The sequence below is a fragment of the Ananas comosus genome, linkage group 20 (assembly GCF_001540865.1).
Source record: "Ananas comosus cultivar F153 linkage group 20, ASM154086v1, whole genome shotgun sequence".
Lineage (NCBI taxonomy): Eukaryota > Viridiplantae > Streptophyta > Magnoliopsida > Poales > Bromeliaceae > Ananas > Ananas comosus.
In genome coordinates, this window is record NC_033640.1 from 6,977,388 (window position 1) to 6,994,592 (window position 17,205).

At 34.5% G+C, this 17,205-nt stretch overlaps 2 protein-coding genes across 2 annotated transcripts; one reads left to right on the forward strand and one right to left on the reverse strand.

Moving 5' to 3' along the window:
- Nucleotides 3,594–6,767, forward strand: LOC109725499 (benzyl alcohol O-benzoyltransferase-like). The gene is made up of 2 exons (XM_020254709.1): nt 3,594–4,120; nt 5,565–6,767. The coding sequence occupies exons 1-2, from the start codon at nt 3,668–3,670 to the stop codon at nt 6,489–6,491; spliced, it is 1,380 nt and encodes a 459-aa protein (XP_020110298.1). The 5' UTR covers nt 3,594–3,667; the 3' UTR covers nt 6,492–6,767.
- LOC109725486 lies at nt 11,025–12,434 on the reverse strand. The gene has a single exon (XM_020254691.1). The coding sequence runs from the start codon at nt 12,070–12,072 to the stop codon at nt 11,479–11,481; it is 594 nt and encodes a 197-aa protein (XP_020110280.1). The 5' UTR covers nt 12,073–12,434; the 3' UTR covers nt 11,025–11,478.

The following is a 17,205-nucleotide window of genomic DNA, read 5'->3' on the forward strand; positions in this document are numbered from 1 at the left end:
CAACAGTTAAATTCAGTTAATAAACGGTTAGGAACGACCGTTATCTCTATAAAATTAATATTTTGTCCTTTCACATATATTGTTCTACCGCCGCCAACTTTTTTATGCCCCTTAAGTTAGTAATAAAAAAAATATTTTAATCTTTTGTGCTTTCAAATATACATTTTTATCGTCATCAACTTTTCTTATTTATTCTCAAGTTAGGGACAAAGAGGTATTCGACTTCTTTCTAATTTTGCTAGAAACTTAATTCGAATTTAATCCAAGATTACTTATCAGGTACTGTGACGGATTATTTTTGAATAATAGAAAATAATATGAGGACACATTTGAAATAAAAAATAAAAATATATAAAATACGTTAAAAATTTTAAGAGATATATAAGTAATTATCCATCTATCTATAATCTATAATCTATAATCTATAACTATATATTATTCCTCAATAACTGCACACGTGTCGCGAGGAGGCTGTGGCGCGGGCGAGGGCGCGGGCCCGGGCGGCCGCGGGCGCTGGTGCGGGCCGGGCCGGCGAGGGAGAAGAGCGCAGGCCCGGGCCCGCGTGCGGGGGCGGGCTCCGGCGCTGGCGCCGCGTGGCGAGGGCGGGCCCTGGCGCGGGGACCCGGGATAAGTAATTATACAAGAATTAGAATCATAATAGACAAATCGGTGTTTGACATGCGAGAGTTCGACTCTAATTCTAATTTTTGGGTAAATAGGAATTCTTCAATCATTTATTTTTTCAATCCAGCCTAAGAGGCCGGATTTGAAGTTAAATTCAAGTGGAAAGAATACACTTTATGAAACTATCTCAATTACATTTTATATTGTTACTTTAAAATTTAATTTAATTTTTTGACTTTGATAATTAATTAAAATATAAATTGAAATTAGGAAATTAGAATTTTTGACTCTAGATTTTGATTTAGAAATTAAATTAAAATATAAATTCTATCAAGCATTTTAATTTGGTCCATAAATTTAAATTTAAATTTAATTGGATCAAATCAAAAATTAGTTTCATATTTTGAATTGACCACTCAATTTTAAATTTTAAAATTTTGACTCATCATTTCAATATTTTGGTATAAATTTTTTAATATTTAACAATTAGTTTGAATTTAAATTATAAATTTAGTTTCATATTTTGAGGTGCAAACTCAATTTTAAGTTATTTTTATATTTTACATTTTAATTTTAATTTTAATTTTTGATAATCAGAATTTTTTAGATGTTGAAAGTAAGAATCAATCATACTGATTCCAATTGTTATTCTAAATCAAACATCCAATTGTTATTCTAAATCAAACATATTGGGTCCTATCACTTCGTTTCTTATACCGATTCTTTTTTTTATTTTGAACCAAATGCACCCTTAGTTCGAATAGCTGAAAGGAACCGTTGGGTTAAGATTTTTAATTAGCCCAAAATGTAATACATATATTTAATATTTGGAATTGCAAGTTATGTTATTAACTTACTAAACAACTTGAATTGAAAAATATTTACAAGTTAATATATTTTTATTAATGAAATACTAATAATTTTTATCAAGAAAATGAAAATTTCTCCTAACCCACGATAATTTAACATTTTAATCATCTGAAAACTTATAATGATTCTACTACTACAGTAACATATTATACAATTATCTAACTTAAATTGAATGATAATAACTTAAATAATTTTAATTAAAAAATATGAATAATTATTAAAATACTACAAACCATAAATCAAACTTAAGAGCAGTGGTCAAACTATGCGTCGATCTACGTGGATCTAAGTTGAATCCGCCTAAATAACGTACGGTGGCTGTTGACTCTTTTAGAGGGAGTTGACGTTGACCCTTCCCTTATAGTGGGCGATGGCCTAAATATGCTTTTCTTTTCTTTTTTTTATGGGGTAAATTGCACTACTGGTTTCTTAACTTTGAGTCAAGTTTTATATAATTTGGTGTTCAAATTTTTATTTTTACTCACTATTTTTAGTACAATTGGCTAAAGATTTGGTAATTAATTATTTGAGATTTCAAATTCGAAGCATAAACTTTTATTTGTAGGATACTTTATTTTTTAAAAAATATTGAACAAAACAGATATCAATCTCTCTCAAAAGAAAAAAAGAAAAATGGATATGTGAGATTGTAAATTTAATAAAATTTGGTTGCTTGAAAGTAGTTGAAGTGAAAAAAGCTATTTTTACAAAAGCGTCATTTACAAAATTAAGTGCTTTTGAGTTCGATTGTTAGTTAGCTATAAAGTAAAAAAAATTATGGTTTTGTAGTTTCGATTGTTTAATTATTTTATTACATCTAATTTGTATTCATGATTTTGAATCAAATTTTGAATTTACTATTAGATTATAAATTTTGAATTCGGACGTGAATTCATAATTTGAATTAAATTTTAAATTTAAATTAAAATTTGAGTTTAAATTATAATTCAAATTGATCATTTAAATTTATAAATTCAAATTGATCATTTAAATTTATAAATCAAATTCAAAGTTCAAACTAAAACTTATTATTGAAATTAAATTCAAATTTAAGCATAAAAGTTTATATTTTGAATTCATGTTTCAATAGATAATTTGAATTTATAGTTTGAAACAATTTGAATTTAAAGTTCAAAATGAGGCTCCGAGCTAAAAGAAATTTGCATAAAATTAAAATTTAGATATTTTAATTTAAATTTTAATTTCAAATTTAAATAAAAATTTAAATGTAAACTTTAAATTTAAATATAAATTTGTAAATGTAAATTTAAAATTTAATTTGCTATTGAATTTGAAATTACAAATAATATTCAAAATGTGAAATTAAATTTATAATTTTAATTCAAATTCAAATTAAAATTTAACTCTAAAACTAAATTCAAAAATTAAAGTTAAAATCAAATATAACATTTTAGATAAACTCTTCATTTTCATTGACTTCAGAATTTTAGGAGCTGAAGTTAAAACGTGAGGTTTAATTATAAATCACTTTCTTAACCCACTTTTGTAAAATGAGCAGCTTTTATATCCATTTTCGTAAACCAAATGATGGATAAAGCGTCGCTTGTTTTAAAGTATTATTTTCACTGCTTTACATTCAACCAATCAAACATGTTCAAGTAAGAGGAGTATTTTATGTGAGATGTGCTCCGTGTTCTTTTAAAAGTGATGGACGAAATCAAACTTTTAAAAGCAATGAACTATTCACTGTTTCTACGGAACTACACAATTTTTTTTAAAGCGGTGAATCTTTCACTATTTTTATAAAAACAGTAAATAATTCACTATTTTTCTTTTTATTTTTTCCGACCTGACTTCGCGCCGCTGAATAAAATTTAGATTTAGAACTAAAAATTTTATTTTAAAATAAATTTTTTTAGACACAACTTGTGAGCTAAAACCCCCCAAATGCAGCTAGCAATGTGAGAGTGCGTTCTTATCCGTTCATTCATCAAAGTATCTATTCAGTGGGAGCGGAAGATTAATGTGCACGTTCTCTGAAGACCAACCAGCTTGGCATGTTGACTGACCAACCCCATATATAAACTTATAAATAGGGCGTTCAAGTGCACTTACTCTCAGTTAATGCAGCACCAATTTAAGCTCAGCCCGATTCAAACACCGAACTTTACCTTACATCCCTCGAAATCAAAATCAAGCTCATTCTCGCTCCATGGAATCCTCATCTCCGGTTTTCGCGGTGCGACGGGGCGAGCTCGAGCTCGTGGCGCCGGCGGAGCCGACGCCGCGCGAGCTCAAGCCGCTGTCCGACGTCGACGACCAAGAAGGCCTGCGGTTCTACAGCTCCGGAATCCACGTCTACCGAAGCAGCAATGGTGCGAAAGACGGCGAGGACCCGGCGACGGTGATAAGAGACGCTCTTGCGAAGGCGCTTGTGTTCTACTACACTCTCGCGGGCCGCCTCCGGGAGGGCGCGGGTAGGAAGCTGGCCGTGGAATGCACGGCGGAGGGCGCCGTGTTTGCGGAGGCTGATGCTGACGTCCGGCTCGATGATCTTGAAGGCGCGCTCTGCCCGCCGTTCCCTTGCCATGAGGAGCTGCTCTGCCCGCTCCAGCAGGGTTCTACTGGAAGTTACATCGTCGACTGCCCTCTCCTCTATATTCAGGTAGTTTTTCTGTAGTTTTTTCTTCGTGTGCCACATATTAATAATAATAATTAAAAAAATACTAAGTCCACAATTTTTTTAAAAAATATATCTTACAATCCTCTATATATTGAAGGGTTTACAAAATTGCTTATCGCTGGTAGCTAATTAAAAAAAAAAAAAAAGAAGTGACAAGATATATAGTAAAACTGTAAATTTATACTTCTTTTCAATTGTAGATCTAAAAAAGCTTTAGTGAAATGTTCCAAGGGCATTTGATATATGTCAGAACTAAAACCGAGAAGATCTAGTACGTCGGGTGGAAAAATACTAGAAAGAGATCCGAGAAAGAGAGAAGAAAAATGAAGCACACAATATTTACGTGGTTCGGCCACCAGCCTACGTCCACGGGCAAAAACAAAGCAGAGATCTTTATTATAATCAAAGTGGTGTACAAAATATGCCTCTCTCGTAAAACACTAATTACAAAAATACATTCATATTTCCTCTCTCATCTGCCGCACCAAATTAATAGCAAAAAGAGTATATTTATAATAGTGGCTAAATCCTAATACGATTAGAAATACAAATCCACTAAGACTAGGAATATCTTAACTAGATTAGGTATAATCTAAACTTAACTTGATGGGATAATCAAAACAGAATAGGATTAGAAAACCTTACAGTACTAAAATTCGAGACATATTTAACAATATATATTGTTGCCTATCTGCTTCATAAATGTATATAAAATAATGAAAACTCTTTGCATCATATATATACTAACACCCCAACATAAAGACGCTATAATTTCTGAATGCTACACTACAACAAAAACGGTCTATAGCGACACTTTTAAATGTAGGTACATGTCAAAAAAGTGCTGTTAGCTAAATTATCGACACTTTTAAAAAGTGTTGCTATATGTGGGGTCGCTAGGTATATAGTGACAGCTAAAGAGTGTCGCTATAACCTACAAGAGTGCTGCTAATTTACCAATACTTATTTAAGCATTTAGCAACCGCCGAAACTCATCTCGTTGGCTGCGGTGGCGGAGGAGGACGACAGTAAAGACTTTTCGTCTAGAATTTCAGTAGATTGAGTGAAGAGAGAAGAAAAGATGGTAATTGATTTTTCTTTTTTTTTTCTTTTCTGTTTGTAATCGGGCCAAATGGACTAGGTGTGGTGGGTTGAGTAAAGTAATCTTTTATTTTTGGTTGGATTGGGCTTTATATTTAGGCATTAGTAGATGTGTTTTTAAGTTTTAGCGTAAATGGGACACTTACTCAAAAGTGTCCCAAACATGTGTCCCTATAACCTAATTCTGTTATAGTGCTAGCAGTCCTCATTAGTCATATATTGCAAGATTCAAATAAACGGCAAACTAACTAACTGTTGATTGTAGTTAATTAATGTTTTACTTATCAATTAATGAAGATTAATATAATAATGTCGTTGCATGCAGGTGACGCGGCTCAAGTGCGGAGGCTTCATCTTCGGCCTAAGGATCAACCATACCATTGCCGACGCCCCGGGGGTGATGCAGTTCCTCAAGGCCCTCGGCGAGCTGGCGCGCGGCGCGGCCGCCCCCTCCGTCAGACCCGTGTGGGCCCGCGACCTCCTCACTGCCCGCTCTCCGCCATGCATCACGCACGACCACCCCGAGTACGAGTTCTCGACTGAAGAGATAGCCAAGGACAAGCTGACGTCGGTCCTCCCAAAAGACATGGTCCGCCGGCCCATCTTCTTCGGCCCCAAGGAAATCTCCGCTCTGCGGAATCACCTGCCGGCACACCTCCGCATGAGCTCCAGCAGGTTCGAATTGATCACTGCAGCCATCTGGCGCAGCCGCACCGCCGCCCTCGCCTACGGCCCCGAAGACGAAGTTCGCGTTCAGTTCATCGTGAACGCGCGGGGCCGGAAGCGGTCGCAGGCCCCTCTTCCTCCAGGCTTCTACGGGAACGCGTTCGCGTTCACGGTGGCGTCGTCTGCAGCGGCAAAGCTGTGCGAGCAGCCGCTGGGCTACGCCCTTGAGCTGGTGAAGAAGGCGAAGGCGAAGGCGACCGACGAGTTCATGCAGTCGGCAGTGGATTACTTGGTTTCAAACGGCCGACCGCACTTCGCGGTGGCGAAGACGTACATTGTTTCGGACGTGACGAGGGCCGGGTTCGAGGATGTCGACTTTGGGTTGGGGGAGGGGGTGTATGGCGGGCCGGCAAAAGGCGGCGAGGGGGAGATTCTTGGTGTCGCGAACTACATCACCCGGGCCAAGAACGGCAAGGGGGAGGAGGGCATATTTGTGGCCGTGTGCTTGCCTTCTTATGCTATGGAGAGGTTCCAGATGGAGATTGATACTCTCACTCACGAACCAGTTTTTGATCCCTATGTATGAATGATCACAACCAACCACTACATAGGGAGCTTCATAACTACTTTTATAATTTCACGGTGGAAGCAAAGAATATAAGTACGTGATGAAGGGGTCACTATTTATTAGATTCTAAGCTTGTTTATTATTTTATTTTTTGAAAGAATGTGTATCTTATGAAATAATATGCCTCTTTGTATGATTGTATTTTTTAGTTTAGCCATATGTCTCTAATGTAGGTATGTTCTTTTTGTGAAGAGTTATAGCTTCTCATGCTTCTATATATAGGGCATGTGATTTATTGTGTAAGAATCCAATTGTATGGCAATTATACTAAGTTCATGCATACTTATGTTCAGTCATACGTAAATAAATTTTACATTTCTAATTTAAAGTATTTTATAGTTGTTTTAATTTAGCTCTTGCCTACCAACATTTGGTATCTGAGGACGCACTATGTTGCTAGAAAAAAATTCTGTCAAAAAAAAGGCCAATTAACATCTCCAAACCCAAATTTCATAATTATTAAAATACAATTACGAAAATTAGCGCATTTAATGAAAGCACTTCTTGGTTCTCAAGACCATTGGGAGTTAGTTAAAACTGGATGGCATGAACACACAGAACAAGAAGAAGCTGCATTAACTGTAACTCGCTAAAACGAGTTGAATGATACAAGAACGAAAGACAAAGAACAAAAGAGGCCTTTTCTATCTGTACCAAATAGTAAAGTAGTCGATGTTCTAGAAAATTACCGAAACAACTTCGAGCAAACCAGCATTGCCGACATTCAAGAAAATTGTCAAAGAAACTTCGAGCAAAACAACATGGGTTGTTCTTACTGCCATCTTTAAAGAAGATGACAAAGTGAAACAGATTCGTCCACAAAACTTTCGAGTAGATGAAGCAATCCGCGTGAAGGAGTCCGAAAGTGTGGCAGACTTTCTTTCTCGCATTTTGGTAATTGTAAACCAAATGAAGTGAAACGGCAAAAAATTATAGAGAAAATAATTATAATAAATATAAGAATTAAAAGAGATATATTAATGCCCAACATAATAGCAACAATAATGGTCAGGATTCACGACACGAAAATAGGCAAAAAGATGCAGACGTAATAATAGTTGCCTAGGTTCTTATAATGGGCCAAGATCAAATATCCAATATTATAATTGCAAAAATTATGGTCACTATAGCAAAAGTTGCTAGTATTAAAATACTGAAAGAATGAACTATTACATCGACAGTACAATAGAAAAAGAAGTTACAGTAAGTTTATTACTACTTACATGGGCACTATAGCAAAAATTGCTCGCATTAAAATACTAAAAAAATAAACTATTATATCAACAGTACAATAGAAAAAGAAGTTACAATAACTTTATTACTGCTTACATGCCAAGATGAAGTTTAAAATACACAAAACGTATGATTTCTGAATTCAGATGCTTCGAATCATTCGTGTGAATGAAAGGGACTATTTGTTCAAATGGACGAGAATGTTGATGGCAATTTGTCATGCTCCGAAGCCTTTTGTAAAGTTTTTTTGGAAAAGGTATAAGTTTGAAAACATAGTAGAAAAATGCTCAATTTTTTTTTTGAAATAAACACCTTGCTCGTAAGACAGACAAATCTGCCACAAATATAATATTTTTCTACAGAGTTTAAATTTTACATTTACTACACAATGTGAAATTTGGTGATTCATCAAAAATACATGTTAAAGAAAGAATAAAAGTTATGTTTTAATTGAAGAATGGTCAAGAAGAATTCATCTTGAATGTGTATTATAGGCCAGAATTAAAGAGAAACATACTAAAAATCAAACAACTACTGGAGAAAGGATACATTATTCATTTGAGGGTTCTACCCTAACTTTGAAGGATAAGAACGAAAAAAATGATTGCAAGTGCATATGCCAAAAACCGAATATTTCGTATTAATATAAAGTCAGAAATTAAAAGGTATTATCACTCAAAATTTAAAAAAAAATTAAAATTATGATATTTGAGTTACGATCATTTAAATTATAATATTTTAAAGTTGTTATCCTCTAGAAAAATAGTGGATGGTCTTTTCGTTATCAAACACAACTCAAAATAAATATATAAAGGTTGCATAATTGGAAAACAAACTAAACTTTCTTTTATCAATAGCAAAATAAAGTGTGCAACGACGTATCTAAATTTAGTTCATACAGATATATATATATGTAATCCTTTTCCTGAGTCTCATAGAAAAAATAAGTATTTTATTATTTTTATGTATGATTGCACTAGAAAAATATGAATTTATTTTACCAATTTTTTTTTTCATATTTCCTACTTTCAAAAAATATAAAGTTTTGGTAGAAAGGGTAAGTAGAAACAAAATAAAAATATTGAGATAAGATAAAAGAGAAGAATACGCTTCAAATGACTTTAAAGAATACTGTAGCAAAGAAGCTATCCAACAATAATTTACAATAGCATATAGTCCACAACAGAATAAAGCGTGGAAACTTCACTTCCTAAAGGATATAGCGCTATTGGAGTAAGATGGATATACAAGATCAAATACAATATTGGTGGACAAATAATACAATATAAGGCGCAGTGTGACACCCCTAATAGTCCCACATTGAATGGAAATAGTATTGTTAGTGGGTATATATGGGACCATGGACACTAGTAATAATAACTAGGCTAAAGCATTTTGGGCCAGTGGTTTGGATCTAACGAGTTATTATTGCTAGCTGATCGGGTTGTTGCATTTGGTATCAGAGCCAATCACCGGCCGGAAGTGTGAGATCAGTCTCGGCTGAAGCAGGATCAGAATAATAAGGTGACAGACTAAGTCAGGGTTAGGATGACAAGGTGATAGGCTAAGCCAGGATCAGGATGACAAGCCTAATGAGAAAAATCTTACATCGCCTGATGATCTTTGATTGTATGTGTGACAGGGTTGACGAGAACGTCAAGGCCTAAATGGGGGAAGTATGTGACACCCTCAATAGTCCCACATCGGATTGGAACGGGATTTTTATTGGTTATATATCAGATCCTAGACACTAGTAATTAATAATAACTAGGGTTTAAGCATTTTGCGCTGGTGGAGGTAGGGTTGGGTTGTTGCACATGGCTAGTTCCAAAAGGATACAAACAAAAAAAAGTAGTAGATGTAAACATTTTTATATTTAACAAGGGATACAAACAAGAAAAAGGAGTAGATTATGAAGAAGTATTTGCACTTATAGCTTGAGTTGATACCATACAACTAATTCTTGTAATAGCTACTTTTCATGGTTGGCAAGTCCATCAAATGATGTAAAATTGACATTTGTTAATGACTTTTTTGAGAAAGAAGTTTATATTGAACAATTTTTTGGATATAGAATAAAAGGTCCAAAAAATAAAGTTTATTAATTGAATAAAGCTTTGTGTGGCTTAAGACAGGCTCCACGAGTATAGAATACTCATCTTGATAATTATTTTCAAAAGGTTGGATTTCATAAATGCCCTTACGAGTATACAACATACATCAAGAAAAATAAAAAAGAAAAAAAGGAGAAATTTTAATCATATGTGTATAGGTGGACAATTTATTAATCGCTAGATGTAGTAAGGATATGATAGATGATAAGAGTAAATGAGTTTGAAACAACAGACTCAGAGCTTATGTCACTTCAAAAGAATTGAGATTGATTGGATATACGAATAGTAATTGGATCGAAGATCAAGATGAAGGAAGATTTTTGCATCTTTCTTTCCTTAATCCAAGCATCTTGAAATAAAATTACTGTTTCTTTTTTTTTCTTCATTTTCTCTTTTTTTCTCTCCATTCAAACGAATAAGTTCAATCATCCGAGCCGAACTCGGAAAAATCATTGATATTTAAGTTTGCGCTTTCTCATTTGAATTAAGCGCTTTAATTAAACTCATCCCACTAGGAGTGAACGAAGTTCACAAACATGTTATGATAACTGGCTTGTGCAAGGACAATCAATGAACAACATATTTGTTTTAAAAATTGGAAACAGCAATTAATCAGTAGCTTCCCCATTGGGTTACTGAACTTTATGTTTCTAGTAAATGATCTGTATCCTGTGTTTATTTGCAGTTTTCACCGGACATTTATCCCTCGCTCGTAGGTGACTCTGGAGATCTATAGATCCTGTGGCTTTGGGTGATGTAAAAGAAGCAACAATTGCTACAGGAGCTATAGTTTTAAAGGGTCTGTGAAACTGTCATTTGGTATCGGCGCTTCAATCCTCCGTACAACTAACAATCATACAACGCAATCCGAGTAGCGGTTATGTTAATAACAGATCGAGAGTGAGCTTAATAGCAGAGGAGTTGAGACGTTTTTGCTGCGACAATTAGTCCATTTGAGGATCTAGAAAAACTGCAGATTTTAGCCTCTTTTTTATTGGGTAAGATAGAAAGGAAAGAATACAAATTTTTCAAGGCTTTTGAACTCCCCCAAAGTGATTTCTATTTTATTTCTTTTTTCTTTTACTGTTATGCATTACCCTGCCGTTGCTTTGGAGAAAAGGAAAGAACAAAGCCCAGTGCCAGATAAAAGAAGAAATTAAAGGGTCCTTCTTAATTTGCTATCACTCTAATCTATCACCCCACCCCATCAATAACAATACAATATAATAACAAAAAGAAGAAGAAGAAAAAAAATTCGGTAGAAGTAAGAATTGTAAGGACGAGATATGAATGAAGCAGGAGGGACCCCTGTTCTGCTACCTCATTAACGTACGCTATAGTTTCTTGTTCTTCTTCCCAACCTTACCATCTTTACAGTACACGAGAATCAATTACTTACTTCAGTTTATCGGTATCCAAAATAAAATAAAACAATAATAATAGACCGGAAAAGGAAAGAAAAAGAGAGAGAGAGAGAGAGAGAGAGAGAGAGAGAGAGAGAAATGATAAGAAGAAGAAGAAGGGAAAAAGAAGAATCTAATTAATAAGGAGTCTTTAGAGGAGAAGAAATTGGGAAATAAATTGTGGGTTGGGCTAACTCAGTGCGCGCGGGAGGTGCAGTTGGGGTGGAGGGCGGTGCCGTTGGGCCAGAAGAAGGAGAGCCGGCAGGAGAGGTGGGTCCAGAAGCGGACGGAGAGGAAGAGGCCGACCCGCCAGCGCGTGCGGGCCTGGCCGGCGAGGTCGAACGGCACGAGGCCGGCCTTGAGCGCGGCGTCCATGGCCGCCATGGCGTCGGCGTCGAGCGGCACCGGCCCCGCCCGCGCGTCGTACTGCAGCGGCAACGAGCTGTTCCGCGGCACCTCGAACGGGCCGGCGCGCAGCAGCGCGACGTCGATCCCGTGGAAGCTGAGCGTGAAGGCCACGTCCGAGAAGCCCGCGGCGGCCGCGCGGTTGTCGTTCTCGGCGACCATGATGAGGACCATCTCGACGCCGAGCGTGCCGGACTGGTCGTAGTCCAGCCGGCCCAGGTGCGCCGCCGGCACGTGGAGGTAGGGCATCTTGGGCTGGTAGATCAGGTAGACGGCGAACACCACCACGCCCGTGATGATGACCAGCACCGCCAGCACGGAGCAGACGATCAGCGCCGCCCACACCAGCCCCTGCCGGCCGCGCTCCGAGCTGCGCCGTTGCATCGATCCCTCCCCCCCTCTGACTGCTCTCCTCTTCTTCTTGGGATCGCTTTGCGGGCAGGGGCAACCGCATCCGGCCGGGATTGGCTGCAGGAGGCTTAGCTTAAGGCGGGAGGAGGAGGTGGCCTCTTCTCCTTGTTGGGTTTGGGTTTGGGTTTGGGTTTGGGTTGGGCATAAAGGGGAGGGGAGGTGTAGGTGAGGATGAGGAGCAAGGTTTGGTATCTCCTTTCCTCTGATGGAGCAAAGCTTATTAGTTAGAGCATTCTAGGAATCTCGGTGTAGCTTTACCATTCGCTTAAAGGGGAAGCAAAAAATACCATACTTAGCTCTCTACCCCCTCCTCCTCACTTCCTGCACTTTTTTCACTCGTCGCTCTCCGGCGGAAAATAATAATAAAAAAAATAAATGCCATCTGTACATTCGAAATAAATATTATAAAATTTTCACCTTCTTTGGACAGCATAAATTTTAGAATCGAGGATGTAAAATATACATTTTTATTTAATATGTAACGGCCAATTTGCATAAAAAATTCACTAGTTTTGGGCTTTTGCAAAATTGAGTCACCTTTTTCATTTTTGCAGATTCGGTCTGTTTTTTCAAAAAGATGACCAAACTATCCCTCTTTTAAAATGCATAAAAAGTACATGCATTAATTATCTTAAAAAATGCAGCTGACAAGTCATTATTACAGTTACCTTTTTCTTGAAAAATGAAGTTCTCATTAACATACAAATAAAAAATTTCAAATAATAAAAGCAAAAAAGAAAGAATGGAATACACCTTAAATGGTGCAACATCGTTCCAAATTGTGCAATATTTCTTCCAAATAGTGTAATATTTGTGTAAACAGTGCAATGTTTGCACAATTTATATAATGTTGCACAATTTTTTATACTAAATTACGAATAACATAGTATACTACGCGCAAATAATATAACATATTACAATATACTATAAAAATCATGTATTATATGTTTAAACGGTGAATATTTTGCACTATTTGTACAAATATTTACACCATTTGCATAGATGTTGTATTATTATGAGAGAATGTTGCACCATTTAGATATTATGTTGCACTCTTTTTTAAAAAAAATTAAAATATATTATATATTAAATAAAGTGTTAAATTTCTTGGAAATGACAACTGTTAAGTCATAATTATATGTAACTTTCTCGAGAAACGAGAATCCTCATTTAACTAAGATAAAATAAAAAATAAAATATCATTAATATAATGAAAGAGTGCAACATCTTCTTAAAGAGTGCAACATAGTCTCAAATAGTGCAACATTCTCTTCCAAATAGTGCAGTATTTATGTAAATAGTGAAATATATGCATCGTTAATACACATATTGCATGATTTTTATATAAAATTATGAATAATATAATATATTACGTGAAAATAATACGAAAATAATATAACATATTAAAATATACTATAAAAATCATACATTATATGTATAAACGGTGAATATTTTGCACTATTTGTACAAAAATTTACACTATTTGCATAGATGTTGCACTATTATGAAATAATGTTGCATCATTTAGATCTTATGTTGCACTCTTTCTTTTTTAAAATTAAAGTGCATTGTATATTAAATAAAGTGTTAAATTTCTTGGAAATGACAACTGCTAAGTCATAATTATATGTACCTTTCTCGAGAGATAAGAATCCTCATTTAATTAAGATAAAATAAAAAATAAAGTATCATTAATACAATGAAAGAGTGCAATATTTATGTAAATAGTGCAAAATATGTATCGTTAATACACATATTGAATGATTTTTTATACAAAATTACGAATAATATAATATATTACGTGGAAATAACACGAAAATAATATAACTTATTACAAAATACTATAAAAATCATACATTATATTATAAACGGTACATATTTTGCACTATTTGTATAAATATTTACACCATTTGTATATATATTGCACTATTATGAGAGAATGTTACACCATTTAGATGGTATGTTGCACTCTTTCTTTTTAAAAATTAAACTGCTTATCTATTAAATAAAGAGTGCAATTTCTTGGAAATGATAACTGCTAAGTAATAATTGCATGTACCTTTCTCGAGAGACGAGAATGCTCATTTAAGACAAAATACAAAAAGTAAAGTATTGTTAATAAGATGAAAGAGTGCAACATTCTCTCAAATAGTGCAACATCCTTTTAAATGGTGTAACATTAGAGAGAATATTGCACTATTTCATTCTAATGTTGCAATTTTTTATTATATTAATAATAATTTATTTTTTATTTTATCTTAAATAAATGAGGATTTTCGTCTTTCGAGAAAAGTACATATAATTATGACTTAGCAGCTGTCATTTTCAAGAAATTTAAAATTTTATTTAATATACAATACACTTTAATTTTTAAAAAGAAAGAGTACAACATAACATCTAAATGATGCAACATTATCTCATAATAGTGCAACATCTATGCAAATGGTGTAAATTTTTGTACAAATAGTGCAAAATATTCACCGTTTATACATATAATATATGATTTTTATAGTATATTTTAATATGTTATATTATTTTCGTGTTATTTTCACGTAATATATTATATTATTCGTAATTTTGTATAAAAATCATGCAATATGTGTATTAACTATGCATATATTGCACTATTTATATAAATAGTGCACTATTTGGAAGAGAATGTTGCACTATTTGAGACTATGTTGCACTCTTTAAGAGGATGTTGCACTCTTTCATTGTATTAATGATATTTTATTTTTTATTTTATCTTAATTAAATGAGGATTCTCGTCTCTCGAGAAAGGTACATGTAATTATGACTTAGCAGTTGTTATTTCCAAGGAATTTAACACTTTATTAATATACAATGCACTTTAATTTTTAAAAAGAAAGAGTGCAATATAACATCTAAATGGTGCAACATTATCTCATAATAGTATAACATTTATATAAATGGTGTAAATATTTGTACAAATAGTGCAAAATATTCACCGTTTATACATATAATACATGATTTTTATAATATATTGTAATACGTTATATTATTTGCGCGTAGTATACTATATTATTCGTAATTTAGTATAAAAAATTGTGCAACATTATATAAATTGTGCAAACATTGCACTGTTTATACAAATATTACACTATTTGGAAGAAATATTGCACAATCTGGAACAATATTGCACCATTTAAGGTGTATTCCATTCTTTTTTTTTACTTTTATTATTTGAAGTTTTTTATTTGTATGTTAATGAGAATTTCATTTTTCAAGAAAAAGGTAACTGTAATAATGATTTGTCAGCTGCATTTTTTAAGATAATTAATGCATATACTTCTTATATATTTTGAAAGAAGGGTAGTTTGGTTATCTTTTTGAAAAAGCGGACCGAATCTGCAAAAATAAAAAATATGGCCCGGTTTTGCAAAAATCCAAAACTAGTGGATTTTTTATGAAAATTGGCCATATGTAACACTAATATTTTTTCAAAAAATAAGAATAATACTATCTGTATATCCTAAAAATATATAAATCTTACACTACTAATTATATCTAATAAAAGCTATGTGTTGCCGTCTTTTCTTTAAAATATTAAAAATCTAGCACTATTTGTGAAAATGTATAAAGAACTCTTTAGTATTGACTATTTTTTTTTAAAATAGAGCCCTGAACTTTATTCTCCTTTTAAGTTTTTATATTTTGGATTGAAAATATATATTAATGCCCCCTCAAGTATAGGATACTGTTAAAAATGCCCTTAACTGTACCCTCAAGTTAACTAACAAGATTTACTCCAACCAAACTTATTAGTAGTTATTCCAGTTAGTTAAGTTCAAAATATTATTAAGGTTTTTTTGGCTCTGTTACTTGTTGGCCGATAATTACTCTAATTTTATTTAATAAAAAGTTCTTAAACCAAGTAAATTTTATGGAATAACTCAAGAAACTAAATCAATCACATTCCATCAAGAATAACTTTGATACACTAGTCTTAGCATATTTTTACTCTTTAAATATAAGTTGTAAATTTTAAATTCTTCACCAGCAATTGAAGATGCAGAATGTAGTGGTGACAGTGATAGTGCGGGATAACGAAAACTGGAGCGTCGAGCACGGGATCTGCAAGTATAGTCAACAAAATTTTGGGATTGCAAAATCGGAGGGATGTGATGTGCGGCAACGCAGATCGCAACAGATTGATGAAGGACTGACAGAATTTCTAAATCTTAGGAATCCTATTGAGAAGGGGGGGTTTGTTTTCATACCCTCTCTTGAGAAGAGAGAGAGAGAGAGAGATCGGAGAGGGAGGATAGCCGGCAAATTAACCATCACAGCCCCAAATTACAAAAGCAAACTAGAACCAAAGCGTCGGAGGAGCTGCCACGTTGGCTTCTAGCAACTAAAATTTTAAAGTCGGGGGAGGAGGGGTTGGGAGGAGGGGGTTCGTTTTCACATCCTCTCTTAAGGAGAGAGAGATCAGAGATGGAGGATAGCCGGCAAAGTAACCCACGCAGTCCGAGATCACGAAAACAAACCAGAACCAAAGCGTCGGAGGAGCTACTATGTTGGTTTTTGGCAACTCAGATTTTGAAGCCTCTCAGCCATTAATTGGGAGATCTTCGATAGATTGATTCAGTAGCTTGCAGAGATCACACCCGCAGTGCAAAACACAAGTAAAGAGGCATTTATCTTGTGAATTAGAGAGAAAGCGAGAAAGAGCAACCAACGGAGCTCGTGACCACGAAATGGCACAAACTGAAAAACGCAAACACCAAAAACAATAGAAAAAATACAAAATAGTGATAGAAGCAACGGAGTCGACATGTCAAATGTTGAAGACCCAACATTTATGTATTTGCTTGATTCTTTGATCCAATCATCAAAAATTAAATAAAAAAATTTACAAAATTATCTCGATGGCTTAGATTAAAATGTAATATGAAATACAGAATTAATAAATGGAAGGTGTGTAAACATCAAATGCACCCGACGTAGGCCTTCTTATAGGATGGAGGAACTTCTCACTTAAAACTGACTAGGAAAGAGAAGGAACTATTAGGGATGTCAACGGGTCGGGTTTAGGTCGCGTTTTCGAAAAACCGAACCCGAACCCAAAAACTAAATTAAAAT